Raw genomic sequence first — 23,922 nt, forward strand, 5'->3', positions numbered from 1 at the left:
AAACTAACATTCACCAAAATCATCTCACTATACAGAATAATTGGCGTACGATAAGTTTAAAAGGGTCTAAGCCGTGTTTTAAACAGTTTCTCAAAACTCGTACCTGGTTCTAGTTTTAAGCATCTTAGTCGAAAGTTACCGTTTTATGATAATTTTGTCGAAAAAGTAAGCGTAGCAATATACACTACCTGGTACAAAATATATGACATGTACAAAATATTGTTGAGAGTTTACAAAGTGATTGAGGATTTCGATAAAACTTTCCAGTCCATCTAAAGTCCGGTTCCAAATCAATGTACATAAATAAACAAAATCAATGATGTACCATAATAATCGTGCTTCTTTAGTTCGTGAAAATTATCCGACGTATATTTCTTGTCACTTAGCTTTTTAGTAACACGAAATCAATACAATATTTTGTGCGCAAAGAAAATATTTATCAATGTTATTGGCGAGCTCTATGCCGTTAGTGTGATGATTAATTACAGTTAAAACAACCCAAGAAGTTTTAGGGGTTCCCATTTAATTCTTTTTCATTCCTATAACTTTTCTATTCTTAGGTTTATCTATTCGTCCGCTCTCGTTCTTTCTAAGAATGCCTGATAGGAGCGCAACAATATTTCACATATGCTCGTTAAATGTCATTCATCATTAGCGAAACTTGTGAAGCGAGTGTAAAATTCAAACAAAACACCAGTCGAATGCCTCCGCCCCACAGATCAAGACATACCGATCACCATCACCGAGCCCAAGATTGCCCCCGGAGAATAGTGACCGCCAGCCAGCCCTATGACATATGGACATTAGCGATGACCGCCCTCGGTACGTACGCACCTTGTCGAAATGCGTGAGAATGGGCAATTACTGAAATGTGCACTGCTGGAATTGGAGCAACGTGGAGTTGGAGACTCCAACCGACTGGAGCACGTTAGTCGCATGCGTCGAGGGTGCTCTTGGACGGTTTGCACCGGTATTGCGTTGCGTGTCTGCATACGGTCGCGAAACGGCTCCGTTTTCAGCGATCCTCCGATGATCGATGCGCACCAACGCGACGACCGTTCGGTGCGCGCATTCATCAGCTCCGCAACACCGGACTGTCAGCGGAGAGCGCTGCCGTCGAAACGGGATCGGGTTAGAAACCATTTACCTCACTGGCAAATTCCCTCCAAAGCCCGCGTTGTGACTCATCGGCATCCCGCAGCGTCAACTCGATTGGACGAATCCATGCCAAAGCAGTCGAACCGTCTGGCGAACCCTTCGACAACGGGGCGCCCGGGAGACATATGAAAACCCCGCGCAACTGGCAGGAAACGTGCGACACGGATTTTCTTTCGGGGGTGATTCGAACCGAGCGTGCCAAAATTGCAACAATTAATTCCATTGTCCACTACGAACAACCGATCAAATTGGGCGTGAAGGCTACGCCAAACCGTTTGTTTGCTTTTCGTCCTTCTCCGAGTGGTTTCTTTCCTGCATGTTTGACCTAAATTTGGCGCTTCAATGGATGGAAATGACAGTAGAATGTGCACAACAATTGAAAACGTGAATAACGTAGATGTAGTAATGAAAAACCGACAATGAAACATAATCGAGGTTTACAGGGTCTGTCATTTGAATCATCGAAGAGTTAAAAATCTTAACCCATACTAGCGTTCACCAAACCGGATGATCGCCTCTAACCGTTCGCTACTGCCGAATCGTGTGTGATAATAACTATAAAACAAACCAAATAAACCGGTTTATCTGAAAATACAACGCTTGCAAACCAGTTCGCGACGTCCACATCCGTTCCATTCAGACCGTCTGTAAAAGCTCCATTTTCGCTTTGAAATTCACCCAAATTTGTGACAACTTTCGCGACCTTCATCCACCGAATCATCCACCGGCCGGCCGATTACAAGCTACGCCGGAACGGACCGGTCAAGTTGAACTTGCAGAGCCTTCGCTTGAACTACAATGTTTTTGAAGGCTGTTTTTGGCCAGTGAAATTCGATAACTTGGAGGAGTTTTCGACGTGTCGAAGCAGAAAAAGAAGGAAACAACTTAAGTACACCCCGAACTGGACCACGGTGACGCCGGCGAAGTTCCGCCACCGTGGCGCCACCGTAACGGGCAGCTCATGGTCAATGTTTTCGACTCCCTCCTCCGGGAGGGATTGACAAGTTACAAAAAACACATCAACGTTTTTACTGTACCAGCTTTAGCCAGTGTATCCAACGAAACCAGCACCCGGTCGGTAGGCTACTCAACAGGGTCAATGAATTTTTTGTTTTCTTATCCAACATCAGTGGACATTAGTCTCCAACCAATTCATTTCATTTTTTTTAAATCAAGTCAATACGCACATGGTGACAAATGCAGTCACACATTCTGGTTAAACATTCGTACTCACGTGACCGTTCGAAAGTAAAAACTGCACATCAGGATTAATCAAGTCCAGTGGTCAGCTCTTGCAAGCAATTGGTGTAGTTCCGTCAAAGGGTACCGTAAAGAAACCACATTCGCTTCGCCTACACAGACCCAAAATGCAGTTTCGGTAGACGCCGTCATATTGGTGCCCGCTCAACCTGTCGCTTGGCGTCTTGGTGCGGGTTTTTCTCCAGCAATAAAACAACAATCGAAGTTGAGCCAAAACCTTGAATGACCGTCGGCCATCGCACCTAGCCGGAGGCTGAATTCTTTTCGCCCGAATTCTTCTCCGTAACTTCGTGATGAAGTAGAGAGAGAGAGAGTGTGGCAAGCCTCCGACACCTCGGTGGAATGGTTAATGGTCGAATAACCCTCAAAACAGACACAAGCATACAGCGACGAAGTGTACAAGAATGCTGGCTGACTCAGACTTCCTCCAACCCGAAGCAACCGGATCGCCAGACTTCCGGTCAGGGGCGCGAAAGTCCGCCTCGACGGAGCTTAATTAATGGGGTGTCGCGATGACCTTCAGTTTCGTCTAGCAACACCGAAAGTGATGTTGGGCTAGTAAATGTACTATTAATTAAAGAAAAATAAGATAAATTAAAACAGCGGTCGATCGATATCGTATACCGGGTAGCTACTAGCTGGTGTATGATTTAAGAAGATCAACGTTGTCTTTAAAATTCAAAACGCCTTTCTTATTTTATTTACGCTGTCTATTTAGTTATCTTAGCTTTCATTGCTACTTTATTGCCTCACTGATAGCGAATTTGAGTGTCTTGTCATCCCACTTTACAGCCCGTCCATATTATGCTACGCTTTGATCATGTAGTTGCTCGACTGTGCGATAATTCCTCTATGGATTACCTAACCTAAGGCTCTTACAGCAAGTGGGCCGGAATATTTTCCTCATCCAGATCATCGCAAAACCTCCACCGTAAACTCGTCCAGGACTGTCAACAGTCGTCGTTGAACGCAAAGAAAAAAACAACCACCTCTTATCGCCCTCCATTTACTCCAACCAATCGGAGAAACACTGCCGTATCGATGTAACGAAGCGGGTTGCCTGCAAAGCGGTATGTTATCTCGGTGTCATAGGTACTACTGATTGCAAACTCCCCATGTCTGCCAGTCCACAACGACCGCACGACGTGCACGTGCGCCAAATTTGTTTTCCGACATACGCGCCAAGCGACGAACCCCATTGGGAAACCTTCACGGTGACCGTCGGGCAAGCGATCGTTCGTTCGGGCGGGGCCAGTCAGGTACCCGGTATGGCTTATAATCCCATCAGGATTGAGATACGGGAAAAAAAAACAGACCGCTCGCATTGGAACCGATTCGTTCCCGTTGCTCAAACGTTGCGTATGGTGACTTCAACGGGGTCTTCATGTTCATCATCCATTCGTACGAACTTGTTGCGTAAAGGTTAGTCGTAATAGTTGAACGGATGTCGGGCGGGCAAATTGACGTTTAAAATGTAATTGGAAATCTTTTAGTTTCGGAGCCAAGAAATGTTGGCGGAGGGATTAAGCAAGGTTGAATATTTTACCTGCAATCGATCATGTATGAAATAGGGTTGGTTTTTAAACCCGGGATTGTCCTTTAAATTTCCTGAAGCTAAATTGTAACCAAACAGGAAACGATTCTTTAATAGAAAATAACCGAAACGAACCCTCCGGCAAACATGTTATCCCATTTCCCCTGTTTTGTAGCCTACCCCTTCTAGAATATTATCAATTAGTGAATAATCAATAAATCTAATTAATTATGCCATCTGCAGCCACGGTGAGCGGAATGCCCTACAAACCGGGCCCTACAAAGAGCGGCTCTATGTGACCGCAATTCTTTTTTTCCCCTACCGGCCCGTACTCGGTGACCCTCAAAGGGAGCGATTAGCGGACTGTGGCCGCCGAGTCATCGGCGCACGCACGCGGATACCCGTGCGGATAACGGGCGGCACGCGGTCACGGTTTCGCGGCTAGAGCTTTCGCGAAGCGGTTTCACCCACCGCCCAGTCGGGCCCGTTGCGGGAAGCACACCGAGATCGCGGATCCATTCAAGAAGTCGATCAACAGGCAAAGTTTGCGTTCGTCTAACGTGATAAACGGTGCTGCACCGCGCCGTGGTGTGTAATTAAAAAGTGAACTCATGGAGGAAAAAAAGCCAACCATCCCTTACCCTCCACCACGGGCTCCAAAACGGACGAAACAAAGCAAAAAACGGTTCGGAAAGTGTTTTCCTCCCTCTGCTCTCGAAACGCGAGCGACCCTTTCCGACCGGGTCCAGTCCAGTTCGTTAGGGTTCCACCGAAACGGAGCGAGAAGCTGGTGTAAAGGCGTTGCAACTCCACACCATGCCCAACGGAACCTCACCCCTCCTTTCAGGCGATGGCGATCGAATGTTTAGGGTGAGCCAAGTTCAAGCCCGGCGCACTTGACATGATGCTTTCGGGTTTCGCAACAACGCGGACGGACAAAGGGGGCCGAGGACATTATGCGACAGTTGTGGCGATTTGAATAAGAAAATACGGTACGCGAAGACTCCGAGGGGGCCGTGTTGTAGCAAATAGTTAGGGTTTGGCCAATTAGTCAAATAAAAAAAGGGTCAAACAGGCAACCCAACCTCCCCTGGCGACCCTTTCTCTCCCAATTTCCCGGCTGAGAACAATCAACCGTGGCAATATTTATTATGTAAAGTCGTTACTCTGGACCCCGCCCTGGGGCAGCCGGGCTGGTAGCCTAATGTACTCGTCGGAGAAATCTCGAAGCTACGAAGCTGACAACCGTTACCGCGGTTTCATTTCGTGCCCTAGCCGTTCCGTCGGGATTTTCCCCGATTTTTATCCGCGCAATTGCACGTTGGGATAAAGGATCAACGAGCGGTCATGGGGTGGGTTGAAGGGTTATCCTACACGAAGGTTGTGTTGTAAAGGAAGGATGGGAGTTGGGGGGTAAAAGGTGATGGAAGCATACACACACACAGAGCACCTAACGTGAGTTAGTTGTGCAACATGTCAAACGGCATGTACGGCATGAAACATAAATTATACCGCAACCACACACACACACACACACACTCACACGCCACTTGTATCAGATTGCTTTCCGATAGGTTCATTTTCACTCCCCTCCCCCCGCGTCTTCCTGCTTCACCACCCAACCCGCGTTGGTGGAAAAGTGCGTACGAAAAAGAAATCGGATAGCTCAAACCAAGGTGACTAGAAACCGGGCACCGGGCGGGTCAACTTGACACGCTGCAGAACGTCATTGCGTTGGTCAACTTCGACTCGGGCATGTCTATAATGGCTGGGAGTTTCGGCGATCGCACTCGAAGGAATCTTCGGTCAAAACGGTGATGTAGACAAAATGTGCCAAACATCGCGACCGTGTATCGTATGACAAAGTTCGATCGAACCCCGATCCACATCCTCGACAACTGGTGCAACCAGTTACTACGTGACAGTAGCCCCCCCCCCCCCCCCCCCGCCCCCCCACGGGGGGAAGGGTGGTGATGCATGCGGTTGCACTAATTATTTCACCCGACCGCCCATCGACCAGCGTATGGTGGTATTGCACCCGGGCGCTGGCGAGCAAGGAATCGAGCGCCCATTTCGGAATTATCATTATTAGTGGGACCACTTTAGCTGTCCGTCTAATGGACGAAACAGAGGGCATGCTCGGGCAGCAGCGTCAACATTGTCGGCGCCCCGATGAGTCACGCGCGAAGGTGGAGCGGCGAAGAAATGCCAGCAACTTGTTTTACATGCCATTAAAGCGTGCCTGCAAAACGGCTGAACGGTAATAAAAAGTTTACTTTCTACTTCTGCGTGGAAGCGCAAATTGAGTTCGCGAATTGCGAAAAATATCGTTGCAAATGTTATAAACAAACAGAATGCAATGAAAACTACACTTTTGGGTGAAAATGTTACAGCCCATGCAAAAACCACAACTAAAGATCAAATGACACAAGTCGACGAAACACCCAAAATGACATTTGAACGTAACAGGCCATGAAATTTACCTTCGAAATGCTTTCAATCCACATTTGATTGGATCCAAGGCGTCGGCAGCGAAACGTTGACAAACATTTTTCAGTCTGCGCCTAAGGACGCCCCTTGCAAATCCCTGTTCTTAATTATTTCTTTCCCACTCGGGTAATTACTCTTACTTAAGCTAATGGCGTCCGTGTGTTTGTGCGCATAAAGCCACCTCATCGCTAGTGTTTCGACTTTGGTGACGCACAATCGTTTAGCCTGTGCACGATCAATCGCAAACGTAAGAGGATTAGCATTGGCACAAAGTCAAACCCGAGCGCAGATGTTTTGAAATTTTCTGGGTGTTTTTTTCCACCCCCTCCACCCTTTTTTCAGCTACTGTTTCCCACCCCGAAACGGCGGCGCTCGTGTTTGATCCTTGCCCATTTGGGTTAATTCAAATGGCGTGAGCCGACGCGCGGATCGCATGTGACCGCACGCTCCTAAGTCCCTGGCTTTTCTGCCGATGATGTGCCAAAGCCACCGTACCGAACCTTTGGCACCTTTGGCACCAACCCAGTGCACCGCCAATCCAATTACCCCAAGGTGCCGATTTGATTGTCTTTTGGGGCGCGAAATGAGGATTTTTTTTCTCCCTGGCAGCTGTACGCGGGCTTGTTTTTCAATCTTCAAATGCTAATTTGGGCGCAATCGAAGAAAAGAAATAGCGAAAAAAAATCTACCGACTACGCCTAATGAAGAACGTTGTCCTTACATTTGTCAATTCAATCAAGTAAAACGGAAAGCCTCGACATAAGAGCTAATAATATTACACCAACCCGAAGGTTTAGCTACCGTTCTAATAGCGACATGATCGCCGAAGGCGCGTTTTGTCCTCAGGCAATATTAGTTCTGAGTTATGTTCTCATCACTAGAGCGAGTGAAAATATGAGTTCATGTTTTGCTTTAAACACTAGGAGTACCAGACCAGTCACTTTGAATTTTTCACTTCATCAATTAAAACATTAAACCTGTTTTTAGAAAAAAAAACTGAAAAACAGGTTTCCGCGGCTTAATTCCGGTAGTTCTAGTATTAATCCACCATCAAAGGCCATTTTGGTAGATTTTTCTTTATTTTAATGATATAATTATTTTTATTACTGTGCAACAAAGTTGCTTGTTTTATCAAATGCGTGATGAGCTACACGGAAAATTGGAGAATGATTCAACCTATGAAATTGTGTTTGGATGCAGAAAAAGTGCCACGGTTTTTGGATAACAACGTGAGATTGAAGCAATAACGAAAATTATTCGTTAAATTATTCTTACTTTTTTCATTTTCAAACATTTGTAGTTTGTTTATTTTAAATAGAGTAATAAAACATTTAGTCAAAAAGTAAAAATTAAATTACTTGTCAATTTGATTCTTAGAAAATAATATTCGTGGAAAATGATTCTCTTGGAAATTTATTAATGTTTTCGTATGCAATAAGGCTTTGAAATTCAGGCTATTGCAATGCAAACTTTTCAATTAAATAAAATTAAGACAAATTGTTGTTTAACTTAAATTTGAAATATATAAAAATGAGTGGTTTAATTGCAATATTAATTATTTTTGAGGCTTTTACCATGATTTTTTTATTTATTGCTGCTCGGGGCCGTAGAACGCTTGATCCGCCTCAAGATCAGGTATTTTAAGTGATTTCAACGAAAAAAAGTAAATTCTTGCATCATCTATATTTTAATCGATTTAGAACAGTTAGAAGCCTAACACAAAAACAGAATAATATAAATAATTCCAAACATGACAGAAACGCCCCATTTGGCCGCGTAGTGTGAGCGTAAAAAAAATCGTTTCCCAAGCACCAGCGGCACGAATTCTCGGAAAACAGGTGCCAACGAACAACCGCCCTCCAGCATCACAACCAACCAACCCCGCTTGACTGCTGGCCCGCGCAAGAAAACAAGCCCTGCGCAACCCGCGGCCGCACCGGCGACGAAATAATTTCGATAATTGATCGATTAAACGAGTGAAAATTTGACGTAAAACACAGCCAGCTCAAATACCTGCGGGCGCAATTGGGGGTCCGAAAAAAATGTTAAGCAGAATTAACTTCGACGGAGTTCGGTCGGCTGGTGGCGTGCCAGGGTGGTCCCCATTGCGTTGCTCTGCACTGCGGCGACGGAAGCGATGTAGGTGTTATGAATCACCGCATGGGTGCCTTGCCACGGGTTGCAGTGGAAGAAGGCGTGTGGAAAGAAGGGACAGAACGACACGAACGATTCACCGCAGAAAAGCGCGAACGGCAGAAACGTGCGTGAGCGTCGTCCTAACCAAAAGAAATGGCCGTCGTCGTCGTCCTGCCCGGTTACGCAACACGTGATCACGCACTGATCGAACGTTGCAGGCGATGCATTTCGCAAATGCAATGCGAAGATATGTGTGTGGCGAGGGAAAAAGCCGACGACGACCAGAACTTCAAACGTACTCCAAACGCACCAAAGCGCAAAACGGCGATGGCAACGCACTTGGTCTCCCGCTTGAGCTCGAACGGAATGCACCTAAATGCGTTGCGCCTCCTGCCACCATTTCCACTGCGCACTCCAAGTGATCCAGCAGATTGGCAAGTAGCAGCAGCAGCATGGACGACTCTCGGGGTGGTGCAGCAAAGAGCAGTAGCATCCTGCAACCGCAACCGCACCCTGTGGGCACTTGAATGGACTCGCTTAGCGAGTGCGAGTTACTGCCGACCGCATGCTGCTACAGAAACACCCCTCGGGGTACTCATTGATACTCAAAGCTAATTAATATCAAACGTCGGGTGAACCGTGCGTCGTCGTGCGAAACCTGCGGTCATACACCGCGCACACCGCCAGAGGTCAACGAGCTCTCTTGGGAAGGCCTCGACATTCCGGAAGAGTGCCAAACCATCCCTAAACGCTGAGCATCTCGAGAGTAGCACATAAATTGCACGCTCCCTCTGGAAGGAACAAAGCGGAGTAGTACCTGACCTTTTCGAAAGGTTTGTTAAGGTGCTTGAAAATAGCCTCACCGTAGGTTCCCTCGCTGGTATCTTCAATATCCGGCACTCCATTATCCAAGGCTCCCTCTAAAATGGGATCGTTCTTATTCACCGTGTTTCGTCAAACGTTCCTGAACCGTCGGTGAAGGTGGCCCTGCCCGGTTCATCCACTCCTGCCGCACGTCGACCGTGGCGTAACCATGAATCTGGCGTTGGCAGACGAAAGTGAAAGGCAACCTGCAGCCAAGACCTTACCGACCACGCCGACCTACGAAGAAAAAAACTAAACCGTATCAACCAGTGCCCGATGGTCCACTGCTTCACTCGTGCCTCGATGGATTGGTCCTGGAGTTCGGTCGGGGAGGACAAGGGAGATCAATGAAACACTGACAGGACGAACCGTATAGTCGGACTGCAACTTCTAACGCTGTTTTCGGCAAGCTTATTATGAACCTTACCTAATGGGCAGGGATGAATCAGTTGGAGTGTTTTGGAGTACTACCTTTGCTCACAAAAGACAACTGCAAAAAGTCAATACTATAACACTTACATACAAACTTTTCGGGCGTTCCCGACGTCTCCAGTACATGGCAACCACCGGTCCCTACCGAAGCAAGCTAGTCTGGATTCGACAACGAATTTATCGCTTCACTCGACCAGACTACTACGTCTCGTGTCGCTACAACGTACTGGAGTAGCATTTTGTAAACTGCATACGCCTGCTGCATTTCTTGTTATTCCTTTTTATAACGCAGCCCTGGCCACGAACGAACGTGTGAAGTTGGTTACGGGGCACTCGTATTGGGAAGCTGCTAACACCGTGCGTGCAACTGCTAACGGCGACATGCGTTTTTGAATTTCTTGCGTTGTACATTGATTTTATTTTCTTTGTCACCGTCTCCAGCTTTTCCTTGCTTGCCCTGTTTTTCGCAGGGGCGCAAGCAAGCGACAGTACAAGTTGCGGTTTGTGTGTTTGATATAGATTTTATTTGCTCAAATTAGCGTTTTATAACCGCACGGCAGCCCCCTGGTTGATGTTATAAATCAGTTTAGAAGTAGCAGCACCGCCTGTTCAGCCCCTCAGTTTTATGTTGCGCAATAAACGATTATCATAAAGAATAGCCACGCCGGTTCGCATGGATTGGATTCGATTCGCTCGGTGTACTACTATTATTTCTGTTTCTCCGATTGATTTATCAATGTCGTATATAAATGCCTACCATGACCACAGAATTAACTTATTGGTTTAAAAGTAAAGGGTAGCCAATGTGTGGTAAAAGTGAAAGAACTTATTGAATTATGTTCCAAATCATGGGAAAAAACTGTGTAAAATTGTAACCACTGTTTCTTTCAAACCATGGCCCCACTGGAAACAGTTTGTCAGCTTCAAATCTGTTAATTCGTTAGATGTTATTAAGCCTCATAAATCTGGATCACATACGTGTCGTGTCGTGGCAGTAAACTATTATTTTTTTCATTGCCATCGAATTCCAAACCTTTCTTGTGTTTATGGTCCGGTGGCTAATGAACCAAAAGCGGCACAAAACAACGAAACTCCCAACAAAAACAGTGATCTTGGATGTTCTCCACCCTGAGCGGAAGTGCTCCCTTACGACGGTTTTAGCCAATCGTGAGCACTGGTTTGAGACTGAACGAAAGAAGTTCAACATGTGGACCAAGAAAACGAAACATGGAAACTCCCAGCCGCCATCTGTTTCGAAATAATTTGACGTTCATCTTGCGAGTAAAGCTCCGGCAAGGTTCCGTCCTCATGATGATTTGCCAACAGCCAATCAATGTGACAAATTGCTTCGTGCTCCGGGCTCGAAAGCCCCCAGCAAGCAGGCCCCTTCGATCCAGCCAAATGTGACCTCAAGCGATCGTTAGTGGCGGGCTCCCTGAACCCCAAGGCAAGGCCGACCGACGCCACGAACGCCCATACGTTCCCAACGCATGCGACGTCAAGCGGGTGGTACTCCCGGGTCACAACCGGGGGAAGCGGGCAAGTGTGTATGCTCCAGATAGGGGCATTACGGTGACCCGATCCCGCGCGCTCGTTCGATTTGGTCATTTCACTGGACGCCAGCTTTCCTGCGCTACAAAGTTTCACTCTCGCTCGTTCGCATTGCGATGCATTAGAGGCACCCGGTCCAAGACAACTGCGCGAAAACAGAACCAACAAAAGTTTCGTCTACACAGCATGAAATTAATCAAAGTCCACTCCAATTCGTACGACACCGTGCACCGGCCGCCGCCTTTCGATTCTCCACGCCGTGGTCCCAGCGAACGACAACGATCGAAAAACCTGTCTAATTTCAGCTTCGCCTTTACTCCCTGCGCCATCCGAGCTGCGTACCGGCCGTTGCGTAATCCGTTCTGAGTCGGAGGCAACCGCGATGGCAACCCATTTCTCCCCGGCGTGTCCTGGTGCTCCTGATATTTTAATTTCCCCCACCTCCTCCAGTTGTACCCTTCTCCAGTTGAAAGCATTAGAAATTTGAACTGCACCACCACGGACGGGACCGCTTTGACGGGATTCGCTTTCGCGCTGCGTCTCGATGCACCCGGCCCGGTCCGAAATTGACCCAATTTGACAAAACGGCCCGGCCAAACGTGCCTGGCGGGCCGATTGTGGGCCGCTCGGCCTCTCGATCGGGCCAATGTAAACGATAGTTGCGTTAATGACCGAACCTTAAATGGGGTAGCAGAGATTCGAAAGGGCCCGAGCTTCGATTTCATCCATTTTCTCTAACGGAGCCCACCAAAGGGATCGTTCACTTCGGAAACATTGTCCGCGCGGCCAAGGTGATGAATGTTATTTAACAAAGGTTTGCTGAAAGCAATGATGGAGCAGGTTATTAGAATGCATTTCAAACATTGATAGAGTACAAAAATAAGAAAAATGAGCCATCAGTCACTCATCAGCAATCAGTTGATTCTTATTTTTCAAATATACAATCATCAACATTCAACGTGTTTGGCTTTAGATATTATTCGAATTTTTGTTAAAAATATCACAAATAAATTTAAATGTTTGATTAATGTTTCGATAAAATTTTAACCAAACATAGTCATTTTTAATTTATAAAGGTACAGCATTATTAACATGCGATTGAGTGCTGACTGTTGTGATCTCCAGAAATCATTGCTCTATAAATAACAGTCCTTCAACCCAACTTTTTCTGTTCATCTATTTCAATATTGCTTTTTTTACATAATTGCTTTTTTATATTTTCATCATCCACTGACTATGACCCGTTTTATACCACAACCTCACTATCTTTTTCTTTATCTTTTTCTCACGGTGCTTCTTGAAATATTTCGGTTCGATCTATTTAGTAGCGCATACTATTCCTTATGTTCATTCCCAAGTAACATTTTAAGTTTTATCATGGTTCTAACGATGTTGTTCATGCTCATCATTAAGTCTCATCTGAAGAGTAAAATATCTTAAAGGCTGTGATAAAACCTTCATAAACCCGTTTTAAGTGTAAGAGGGCCCACTCTACAGAACGTTGTCAAAACCATCCCTTAAAACCTTTTCTAGACCTAAAATCACTGATTGGTTTTAAGAGAAGGTTTTAAGAAGGACTTAAAAGCGTATTTACAGACTCTTCAAGTCTACTAAGATTTTAGACTTAATGAGCGGTTTTATAGCTATCCTCAAAAGGTTTTAAGGATGTCAAAATTATTAAAACTATTTTGCCTGCTGAGAAACCTCTATAAAACCAATTTGACTTGGTACACTCATGTTAAAACATTGATAAAACTTGTTAAAGTTTATTAGGTCTTGGAAATGTTACTTGGGTTGCTAACTAGCTTGAGCATTCCCAAGTAACATTTTAAGTTTTATCATAGTTCTAACGATGTTGTTCATTCTCATCATTAAGTCTCATCTCAAGAGTAAAATATCTTAAAGGCTGTGATAAAACCTTCATAAACCCGTTTTAAGTGTAAGAGGGCCCACTCTACAGAACGTTGTCAAAACCATCCCTTAAAACCTTTTCTAGACCTAAAATCACTGATTGGGTTTAAGAGAAGGTTTTAAGAAGGACTTAACAGCGTATTTACAGACTCTTCAAGTCTACTAAGATTTTAGACTTAATGAGCGGTTTTATAGCTATCCTCAAAAGGTTTTAAGGATGTCAAAATTATTAAAACTATTTTGCCTGCTGAGAAACCTCTATAAAACCAATTGGACTTGGTACACCCATGTTAAAACATTGATAAAACTTGTTGAAGTCTAATAGGTCTTGGAAATGTTACTTGGGTTGTTACGCTTTTCTTTAAATTATGTGCATATTCAACATTGCGTTAGATGGTGTTACTGAATGGCAATATATTATAGTTCTAATTTTTACTCTACTTAGCTTGATCCATACACTTAGTATAACTAAAGAATATAATTTTCAAAACGAAAATTACGGCTCTAAATTTATTAGAAACACTTTAGTCACTGTTATAAACTTCTTAGAAAAAATGCTCCATAAATCCTGCTTATGTTTGATTATAATATGAAGATCACATTAAAATATGATTAAAAAGACGACGAAATAATAACGTCATCTTTTTAAAATTTTAAATATTTTCCTACAATAATTATCATCTTATTATTCAACTATTAGATTGAAATACCTGCTCTGTTTTACATAAAAAGTGAAACTAAAAAATCAGTGCAACGAATCCTGACAACATGATCGTCGGCTCGCTGTCCTTATCTCACGTACGGTTCACTTTCGTTCTTGCCACCGAACCCGATCGAATCCTTCTCACGTTCCCATCCGGCGCGTCCAACCGAGAATGCAGCGGCCATCCCATTGCATCGCAGATCGAAATGTGTATCACCGTCGAAGCCCCCCAAAAGCCAACCCGTTCACACCGAAGCACCCCACGCACCGCGTTCGTACCGCGGAGACTCAAAGGTGGGGACGACGAACCCCACTCGAGCGAGCCAGAGCGTGCGTTCTCTTTCGCTCTCCGCCACCCTGTGGTGTCCTCCTCGCGGCGGAAGGTGCGGAACATTCGGACCACCACCAGCCACTGCAAAAATCCGCATCGGGTGTACCCACCTCCTTCCAAGCACGTACCTTTAGACCGCGGACCTGACCGTTGCCGTTGTGTTGGTTTCGTTCAGGAAGGATATACGCCGCGGTGGCGGGAAAACGAGAGCAACTCTCCGAAGCCCAGCATCGCGTGAAAGCACGATCGCGTTCGATCTCGTTTGGCGCTGTGTCCCTGCGCGCGCGCACACACACACGTGCTTGTGTTTATGATGTGACATACGTGCGTAGCGTGTTCGCGCCCCAGAACCCTTTGCGTGTGAAAAGCTAAGAAAATCGCACCAGTTGCCAGCCCAACGTTCCGTAGCCGTCCCTTCCTCTGAGCGGTGCCCTGCTGTTCGGAGTGGGAAGTCGCCTGGCTACCCCTTCTCGACGACCGAACCGGGTTGATGGCGCATGCCGTTCTGTTCCCACATTTGGCGGGCGTTCCTTTTCGGGTGACCGGTGACACGGTGGCGGTATAAAAGAGATCAGTGGGCCAGGCCGACCATTCAGTAGTAGTGTAGTAACGGCTCTACGCGCTTATGTAGAGCACCGCCATCCGAGTTGCAGGACCTTCTGAGCTTCACGACCGCCATTGGATCCTGGTACGGTGAATCGCCGCTTTTTTGTAAAAAGAACGAGACATCACGCAGCATCCGACGCTGTGATCACGCTGGTGTCACGTGCGGCATCCTCTGCGACCGTTCTCAGTGTGTGATTCTATCAATTTGGTGTGTTCGCCTATCTATTCGCAGTGCTCTCAACACCGGAACCCGACCCCGACGAGGATCGAGTGAATCTGTCGTGCTATCCCTTCGTGTGGTGAATCGCGGTGCTCGCGGAATCTTCTCAGGGATCGCCAGAAGTACCAGCAGTAGCAGTTATAATTTGCGAAGTGTTGTGCCCGTGTAACTAGAGCATCATGAAGGTGAGTGCGGCGCAAAGCCCCGAACGAATTCTGGTGCGCAAAAAGCCAAGAACTCATGAAGAGACAAAACCAACTCAGAGCACAAGAACAACAAGTGTATGAAACCGTAGAGAGTGTTACAGAAAGGAAGTGCATAGATAAACTGTATATTACGAGAATAAGTGTCTGGAACTGTGGAACTAATTCCTTTGGTGAAAATGTGATTATAACAGAGACATTTGTGGAATATCTGCACAAAACAACAGAGCACAGGATCTATGAACAACTTATCAAACTAATACGTGAAGAGTTATTAATCATAAACATTCCAGGATGGCGTCTCAGGCCGATCCTATGTGTCCTTGTGGACAGAATTTGATATTTGAGCTTAGCTGCTAAGTACAAGCCTCAAATATTCAAACTGTGGTCCTGGGTCAAATTGTGGCAACTTGACCTCAAGGTACGCCATGCGATACCCGGAGTAAGCCACTTCAACTGAGTTTTTTTTTTTTGGGAAGTTCTTTTCGAGGTCCTGCCTATGGTGGAATCTATCTCGGCAGCTCGACATCATTGACCGCACCATAAACGGAGTCAAAGCACGGTTTCACGGCTACGCAGGTTGAAACACGTAGCGCCCTCCACCGGCTCCCTCCCGATCACACGACCCGGCAGTGATCTCACTGCGCGACTTGTCCCTCGATCCGTAGAATCGTGAGCTGGTTTCAATGAAATCGAGAGTGGCGATAGTGCAGGCCGCCCGGAGAGGGTCGAGAAGTCAGACTTGCACGAGATGCCCTCAGGGCGTACCAGGGTGGACGCGTGCGATGGTCCCCCGATCGGATACCGAACCGTTGCGCCAGTCCTTTGTGGCGCACGAAGAAATAACTATAAACATTATTTAGTCCAAAACAAAAACGAATAAAAAACGCGGGGAAACATTCCGTCATCCCATTTGGACTGAGGTTGGAGACTTTTTTATTCTCTTTTTGCGACCGAAGTCAACCTGATTCTAAACCTCAACAAGTTCGGGCTGGTTCGGTTCGTGTGGCCAACTGACCGATTGAAAGTGAACGCACAAGTGAACGAGCGAGTTATGTAAAGAAGCAGGGCGTCACTGGACAAGCCGGTGGCAGAACTTGATAACCTTAGAGTGCTCGCGCGGCTTAGTCATGTGGGGCGGGTACGAATCCGTTTCCCTATAGCAACGTGCGTCACCTCGACCGAGCGTCACTATACTAGGCCCGAATAGGAGGCGGTAATTATAGCCCTTTACTGGTATCCACCCAATAATACCGCCAGCTCCATACGGTACGCCAAAGAAGCCGTTCTTGTGGAGCCTGATCTGGTACACTTCCCGCTACCAGTTGCGGGCTGCCACAATGTTAACGGTGTTACATTAGCGGGTCACATATTGGAGTAGCTACAGCGTGGGTCGTTGGTAAACGGGAAATGCAAATCATACTCAAGCACCGTGAGAACGGCGACAGATTGAGCATGATTGAGCAAGTAACGCCCACGTGTATCCGGTTTACGCGAAAGAACGGCAACAACAAGTGGATACACGCCCGGAAGATGCAACTCGCGGACAGTGATATATTGTTCATGAATCCTACGCCAAAAAACAGGCTGTTAGTTTGAGCGATGGGTCATGCTCTTTGTCGAGATTGTTATTGTACAAAGAAGAAAGTTGTAAATGAGGAAAATAACTAACCTTCTTCTGTCTTGGAGTAAAGAACATCTTCGGTCATGGTTCAAATAGCTAATACAACATTAAATTAAACTGTTTAACTTAAATAGTGATTGGAAAAAAACCAAAAATTACATTCATAACAGAATGAACAAACAACACAAATTGAATAAAATGTATGATAGCAACAAAACAGCACAGAATAAAATATTACTCATTTAAGATTTCACACAATTAATTGTTTGTAACACAACACTACATTCAGTTACTGACCAACATTAAACCCGATAAGTCGTTCGTTTTGTAAAACGAAATGTAAGCCCCTGAAAATGCAGAAAAATAGATGAAATGAATAACATTCTCTAGAAATCAATAAGAATCACAATACTGATTGATGTATTCAAACTTTAATATCAGCAGACTTATTGTCAAAAAAGATTAAACAAATATTGCCTCCCTAAGCTCGACTTTTCTTCACTCAGTTCTCACGTGGAATGCCTAGTTTTTTCTAACAGTGCGCTATTCCGATGAAAATGCTGCAATTATAATTTCATTAAAACAACTAGCATATCATTAGCAAACCCCATGGGCAGGAATTGTAAAACCATTTCCACTCACCACTTGACAGACGCGTACAACGGGTCGTTCGATGTGAATTTAATTAGAAACCAGTTTTCTAGTCCCCTCCGGAGTGGAGAAAGAATATTTGGCAACAGAGGCAGCAGCGGGCTCACCGTAAACACCATAAGCAGTGCGCTTTAATTGAATTGTCATCGGATGGAAAAGGTTTATGAGGAAAAAAAAACGAGACCCAGCATCTCTAGATTGACATTGCACTGCACAGTGGACACTCATCGAATGTCACACAAATACGTCCGGTGGCCACATGCCACAGAAGAGAGCGCCAAGTGTCACTACTGGGGTTTGTTAGTAGACTTTTCTGCAGCACGAGCCCACCCTGCCGGGGGCTGTCCCTTCTTTCCTTTCCCCCCGGTTCACGCCGTTGGTCGGTTGAGCTCGAGCTCGATCATGATCGGAGCCGGGGTGTCGTCGACCAATCTGCTCCAATTTGGTCGGACAGGTATGAAAACAAGTTCGTTAACCAGCAACCGCAATCGTTGGGCCACGGCGATCGGTGCGTTCGATATGCGATCGCTTGAGGCCTCTGATAGAGAAGGACCAGCGGAGGGGAGTGACGCTTGCTGTTGGCAGGGTGGGCAGGACTTACATGTAACGAGAAAATGCGTAACATGATTTGAATCAGCCCAGCACCATCACCGCGCGAGTACCTTGAGCGTCCGTAAAGAGGTCACAGGCGCAGAACTACCCTGCGTTCTTCTAACGCGCGAAGGGTCGCCAAGGGACCGATGGGTGATGTAATGGTCCGCTCGGTTGCAAGGTTACGCATGGCATTCCTGCCCGGTTAGAGGGTTGCTAAGGTCTCGCAAAAGGGACCATTGCGGTTTCATTCTTAAATCTCTCTAACGAACATGAACATTAAGGAATGACGCAAAAGATCGAATTTATTTAAGAAAATCAAAGAGCATTTTTTGATAGAGCTAAAAGTCATGAAAATTAAAAAGGGTCTCAAAGAAAAGAAAAACAAAAAGAATAGTATCATGAATAAAATGAAGCATAAAATAAACAGACAAAACTAGAAAAGAGCAAAAATAGAAAGTGAAATTTAATACACTTAACATTTAATAACATTAAATATTTAATAAGCTGAAATAAGTTCTCATAATATATAGATATTAAACAGGCATTAAAGAAAAGTATATTGAACAGGGATATTCTCTTGTTAAGAGTAATCAATTACCAAATCAAATAACAATTTTGAAATGCCGCTTAAAGCTATACTCGTTCTTTTTAACGTTTGGCTGCTCGTATAATAATTTTTGTTTCCTTCTTTCGTGTTTTTTTTCTATTTCCTTCTCCTATTATTGTAGCTTTTCGCTGCAATCTTGATTGTGGCCAACCTAGCTGCGTCGAGCCTGGCCAATCCGGCCCCGGACTGTCCACCAGGCGGCCACGTCAGCGGATACGCCTATCCTGCCCCGACCGTCCAGCTGTCGGTCGGCAAAGCCGTCAACTCGGTCAGCGTGACCCCGGGCTTCTCGTCCTACTCGGTCGACGGTGAGGTTAAGTATGCGTCGGTCGGTCCGTCCTACAGCTCGTACGAGGCATCCCCGGCCTACAGCGCCTACGGCTCGTCTGGTGAGGATCTGAAGCTGACCAGCTACGAAGCCGGCGTGAAGACGGTGGCCGCTGCCCCAGCCGTCACCTACGCCAATACGGCGGGTGTCGTGTACGCCGACAAGTCGCCGGCGGCCACCTTCGCCTCGGTGGTGCCATCCGTTGCCTACACCAAGACCGTCTCCAGCGGTCCGGCCTACGTCTCGGCGCCCGCCCCAGTCGTCAGCAAGGTCTACAGCAGTGGTCCGGCCTACGTCTCCAAGGAGTACCTGCCACCGACCGTCACCAAGACCGTTGTGTCCTCTGCTCCAGCTGTCGCTTCTTACGTGTCCGCTCCGGCCGTTAGCAAGTACGTAACCGGCCCAGCCGTGTCCTCGTACTCGACCGGTCCAGCGGTCGCGTCGTACGTCTCCTCTCCGGTTGTCAGCAAGTACGTGTCCGCACCGTCCGTCAGCTATGCGGCCGCTCCGGTTGCCAAGGTTGCCACCACCTACGCCAGCTACGCTCCGGCCGCCAAGGTCGCTACCTATGCCGCCGCACCGGCTGTCAGCTACGCCGCTTCCTATGCTCCTGCCACCAAGGCTTACGCCAGTTATGCTCCTGCCGCAACCTACTCGAGCTATGCCCCTGCAGCGACCTACTCTAGCTATGCCCCAGCAGCGACCTACTCCAGCTATGCCCCTGCAGCGACCTACTCGAGCTATGCCCCTGCAGCGACCTACTCCAGCTATGCTCCTGCTGCCAAGGTCGCCTCCTACACTCCGGCCGTATCCTACGGCTCGTACGCTCCTGCCGTGGCTAAGGTGGCCACCTATGCCGCTCCAGCCGCCAGCTATGCCAGCTCATATGCGACCACCTCCAAGCTGGCATACGCCGCTCCGGCCGTCACCAAGACCGTAGTATCCGCTGCCCCAGCTGTCGCTTCCTACTACGCTGCTCCTGCCGTCACCAAGTACTCGTCAGCACCGGCCGTATCGACTGCTTACGTGTCCGCACCAACGGTCACCAAGTACGCCACCACTGGAGCCGCCTATGCCACGGCCCCGGCCGTCAGCAGCTACGTTGCCCCGTACTCGGCCCATGCCTATACTCCAGCCGTCTCGAAGGTTGTTGCCACCCCGGCCGTGTCCTCGTACTATGCCACCCCGGCCGTCTCCAAGGTCGTCTCCAGCCCGGCCTATGCCTCGTACGTATCCACCGGCCCGGCCGTTGCTAAGGTCGCCACCGTACCCGCCGTCTCGACCGCGTATGTCTCTGCCCCCGTCACCAAGACTGCCTACTCCGGTGCATATCTGGCCGCTCCGGCCGTCGCTAAGGTTGCCACTGGCTACGGTCCTGCCGTAGCTTCGTACCACGCTGGTTCTGCCGTGTCCTCCTACAGCACCGGTCCGGCATACTCGACCTACTCCGTCTCGCCTGCCGTGTCGAAGGTCGTAGCTTCCCCTGCCGTTGCCGCCTACAGCACCGGTCCGGCGTACTCGTCCTACTCGGTTGCACCGGCCGTCTCGAAGGTCTACTCCACTCCGGCCGTCGCTAGCTACAGCGCCGTCCCTGCTGTATCTAAGGTGTACTCCACTCCGGCCGTCGCTAGCTACAGCGCCGTCCCAGCTGTCTCCAAGGTCTACTCCACCCCGGCCGTCGCTAGCTACAGCGCCGTCCCAGCTGTGTCCCAGGTGTACTCCACTCCGGCCGTCGCTAGCTACAGCGCCGTCCCGGCCGTCTCCAAGGTCTACTCCACGCCCGCCGTCGCTGCATACAGCACCGGTGCGGCCTATTCTGGTTACGCCGCTTCGCCAGCAGTCTCGAAGGTCTACTCAACTCCGGCCGTGACCGCATACAGTGCCGGACCGGCCTACTCTGGCTATGCCGTCGCACCTGCCGTCACGAAGTACGCCACCAGCTCGGGCGCCATTGCTAGCTACGCCACATCCGGTGCCGCGCACGGATACTACGCCAGTGGACCGGCCGTGGCTACCGCCCACTACGGAGGTGCCTACCGTTACGCCGCTGCCGCTCCGGCCCTCGCCACCGCTTACACTGCTCCGGCCACCGTTGTCAAGACCGTTGCCCCGACCACCGTCGTCAAGACTGTCGCCGAGAAGTACCTGGAACACTACGTAAGTACACTGGCGCATTAGCCATCAAGTACTAATGTTGTTTGTACCAGTTTCTGAAGAGAAAACTGCAAAATTTACCACTAAAAACCTTGATGACTGAACCATTTGGTTCATGAACAGAATTCAGTTTGCATCCTGGGTTGATAGAGCCATAGCCTACCAGGTATTGGAGGACATAAACTTATAGTTGGAATTCTTACAATTAGACTACCGTGTATTGAAGGATATAAACTTAGTTGGAATGCTTACATTTATTCTGTTTTTCTATGGACGGGAGTTGTCGATAGAACCAGAGCTACACTAACTTCCTCTTCTTCTCGTACTCTTGCGCAGGACGATAACTCCCGCTATGCCTTCGAGTACGGCGTCAACGATCCGCTGACCGGCGACATCAAGCACCAGAAGGAGGAGCGCGACGGCGATGTCGTGCGCGGTCAGTACTCGCTGGTGGAACCGGACGGTAACGTGCGCACCGTCGACTACTACGCCGACTGGGCCACCGGATTCCACGCCACCGTCACCAACAGCCGGGACCAGGTGCACGCCACCAAGGTGCTGGGCAAGCGCGACACCGTCAAGGCGTAATCGCGCCCCGACGTGCCACGTGCTCTTTCCTGGAACCACGTGATAATCCGCTGGTTGCGAATGGGAGGAACACACACCCTCACAAACACACATACTCACACATCAACCGTTTGCTTCACTGTACCAGAGCCACCCTCACCTGCGGCGGAGCTCCTCCCAAGCAGCTTCCACGTGGGAAACATGCATCCAATCATCATCATCAGAGGAAACGAAAAGAAATCATACACGCGAAACAGATCCGAACGAAAGACGCGAACGAGAAAGCGAAAAACGCTATCCGCGCTGCCGGGTTGCTTCGATGGCACGTGGATAGCGGTGGAAGTTAACGTTTAAATTTGAATTTCAACTGCCCACATTCCCCGTCCCTTGAACCAGTGCGCCTGAAAGGTTCTTCATGTGTTTTGTTTTTTGTTTTTCGTTTGATTAAATCAGTCCGTACTTTGTTTTTATTATTATTTATTTGATAAACGAGATTCCTCTAGGGAGCGATACCAGCACTAACGGAAGTAAAGGGTCCATCGCCATCAACGGAAGGGAACCGAACAAGAACACGCCAGACGGCAAGGAGTAGCGTACCGTGCAGGAAACGAAGGAAAGATTTCATTCCCCCTCGCCCATGTTCCCCCATTTCCCCCCATGCGGACCTGAGTAGTCTCTGTAAATATACTCCTATTGAATTATTCTGAAGAAGAAAAAAAAGACAAACAAATACTAGAAACCACCCCCACGCATTCCGACATTATTCTTGTGTTCAACGTGCGCCTGTAAAACGACACTTTATAATTTTCTCATTACCCTTCACCGGCTCGGAAAGGAGATCCCGCAGGACAAACATTCAACCATTTTCTTTTACATTCGCTGGCCGCCCTGAGTTTGAAGGTTTTCGAGCCCGGAAAAGGAAGAAAAACAACACGGAACGAATTACCGTCCGTACGTGCGTTTGGGAAATTTGTTTTGGACAGTGTGCGCGCCCCTCCCATGTTATCTTTGTGATAGAAGTGTCATACAAATATATGTATTTTATTATCCGTTTTGTTTTTACTCCAGCTTTTCGTGGGGAAACGAACGATCACCAGATGGGGGAAATCTTATGAAAGGTTGGAGAAAAAAACCAACACCTCAGGCTAGCACGCGTCCGATGCTACTGCAGGCGAACGGAAATAGATACGCACCAGACCTTACATCACACGTTTGTACCGAACGCCGTCCGTTGATGTCAGATGGTTGTCCTACGCGTATAACCAGTCCTAAGGCTAACGGGAGTTCCTGGGGAAATGCAATGTTTCCGAACGCCTAACATCCAGTTGGAGGCTTGGAGAGTTAGATAATATCACATCATTTTAATTCCGACCGTTCAGCTCTACGCCATCGAAGTATACAGCGTGCACATCGGTAAGTGGGACACCTGAAAAAAGAACACTAGTGTGGCTTTGTGGCCGATTTTAGAGGATTTAGAACTGATATCAATGAATTTCGAAAAAGTGCAAAAAGTTACCATTTTGCCAGCCAAACGGAAAGTTGGACACTTGCTTTTCAGGTTTAATACGTGGTTTGTTGAACTATTTTCAGAAGTATTTAATGTCATGTTATTCCTATAATGTCCTTTGAATGTTTGTTGATGCCTCACAACAGTTTTTACTAAATTTATTGCTCACCTCTGCTCAAATGTCTTCCTATTGTTGTTGTGTTGCCGATTTGTGCTGTACAATTTTGCTCAAATCGGCTATTACATTCCAAACTGGCGACTCATAAAGGTTCTTCTGATCTTTGAGACTGATTTAGAGTATTAGCTTTCGTGTTATTCGTAGCTTATAATGAGTTTAGTTAATCTGACGAAAACCTTAATCCTGGAATATTTAAACGATAGCGTGATAAGCGAAGTTCATTGTTATCAGTTCTAAGAACTGTACAATTGACCGCAAAGCTAGACAAACCAAAAAATGAATTTTTGTCTAGACAGGTGTCTCACTTACCGAT

The 23,922-nt window shown here is 47.4% G+C and overlaps 1 protein-coding gene across 1 annotated transcript; it reads left to right on the top strand.

Annotated features, from left to right (window-relative positions):
- The first annotated feature begins 15,375 nt into the window (after window positions 1–15,375).
- On the top strand, window positions 15,376–21,945 carry LOC131294397 (paternally-expressed gene 3 protein). Its single transcript, XM_058322445.1, has 3 exons — window positions 15,376–15,381; window positions 18,997–21,360; window positions 21,694–21,945. The coding sequence occupies exons 1-3, from the start codon at window positions 15,376–15,378 to the stop codon at window positions 21,943–21,945; spliced, it is 2,622 nt and encodes an 873-aa protein (XP_058178428.1).
- Window positions 21,946–23,922: the final 1,977 nt, after the last annotated feature.

Source organism: Anopheles ziemanni, chromosome 2 (assembly GCF_943734765.1).
Source record: "Anopheles ziemanni chromosome 2, idAnoZiCoDA_A2_x.2, whole genome shotgun sequence".
Classification (NCBI taxonomy): Eukaryota; Metazoa; Arthropoda; class Insecta; order Diptera; family Culicidae; genus Anopheles; species Anopheles ziemanni.

Coding starts and splice junctions, on each gene's coding strand:
- LOC131294397 (XM_058322445.1), top strand. Junction 21,361..21,693: donor AGAAGTACCTGGAACACTAC/GTAAGTACACTG, acceptor ACTCTTGCGCAG/GACGATAACTCCCGCTATGC.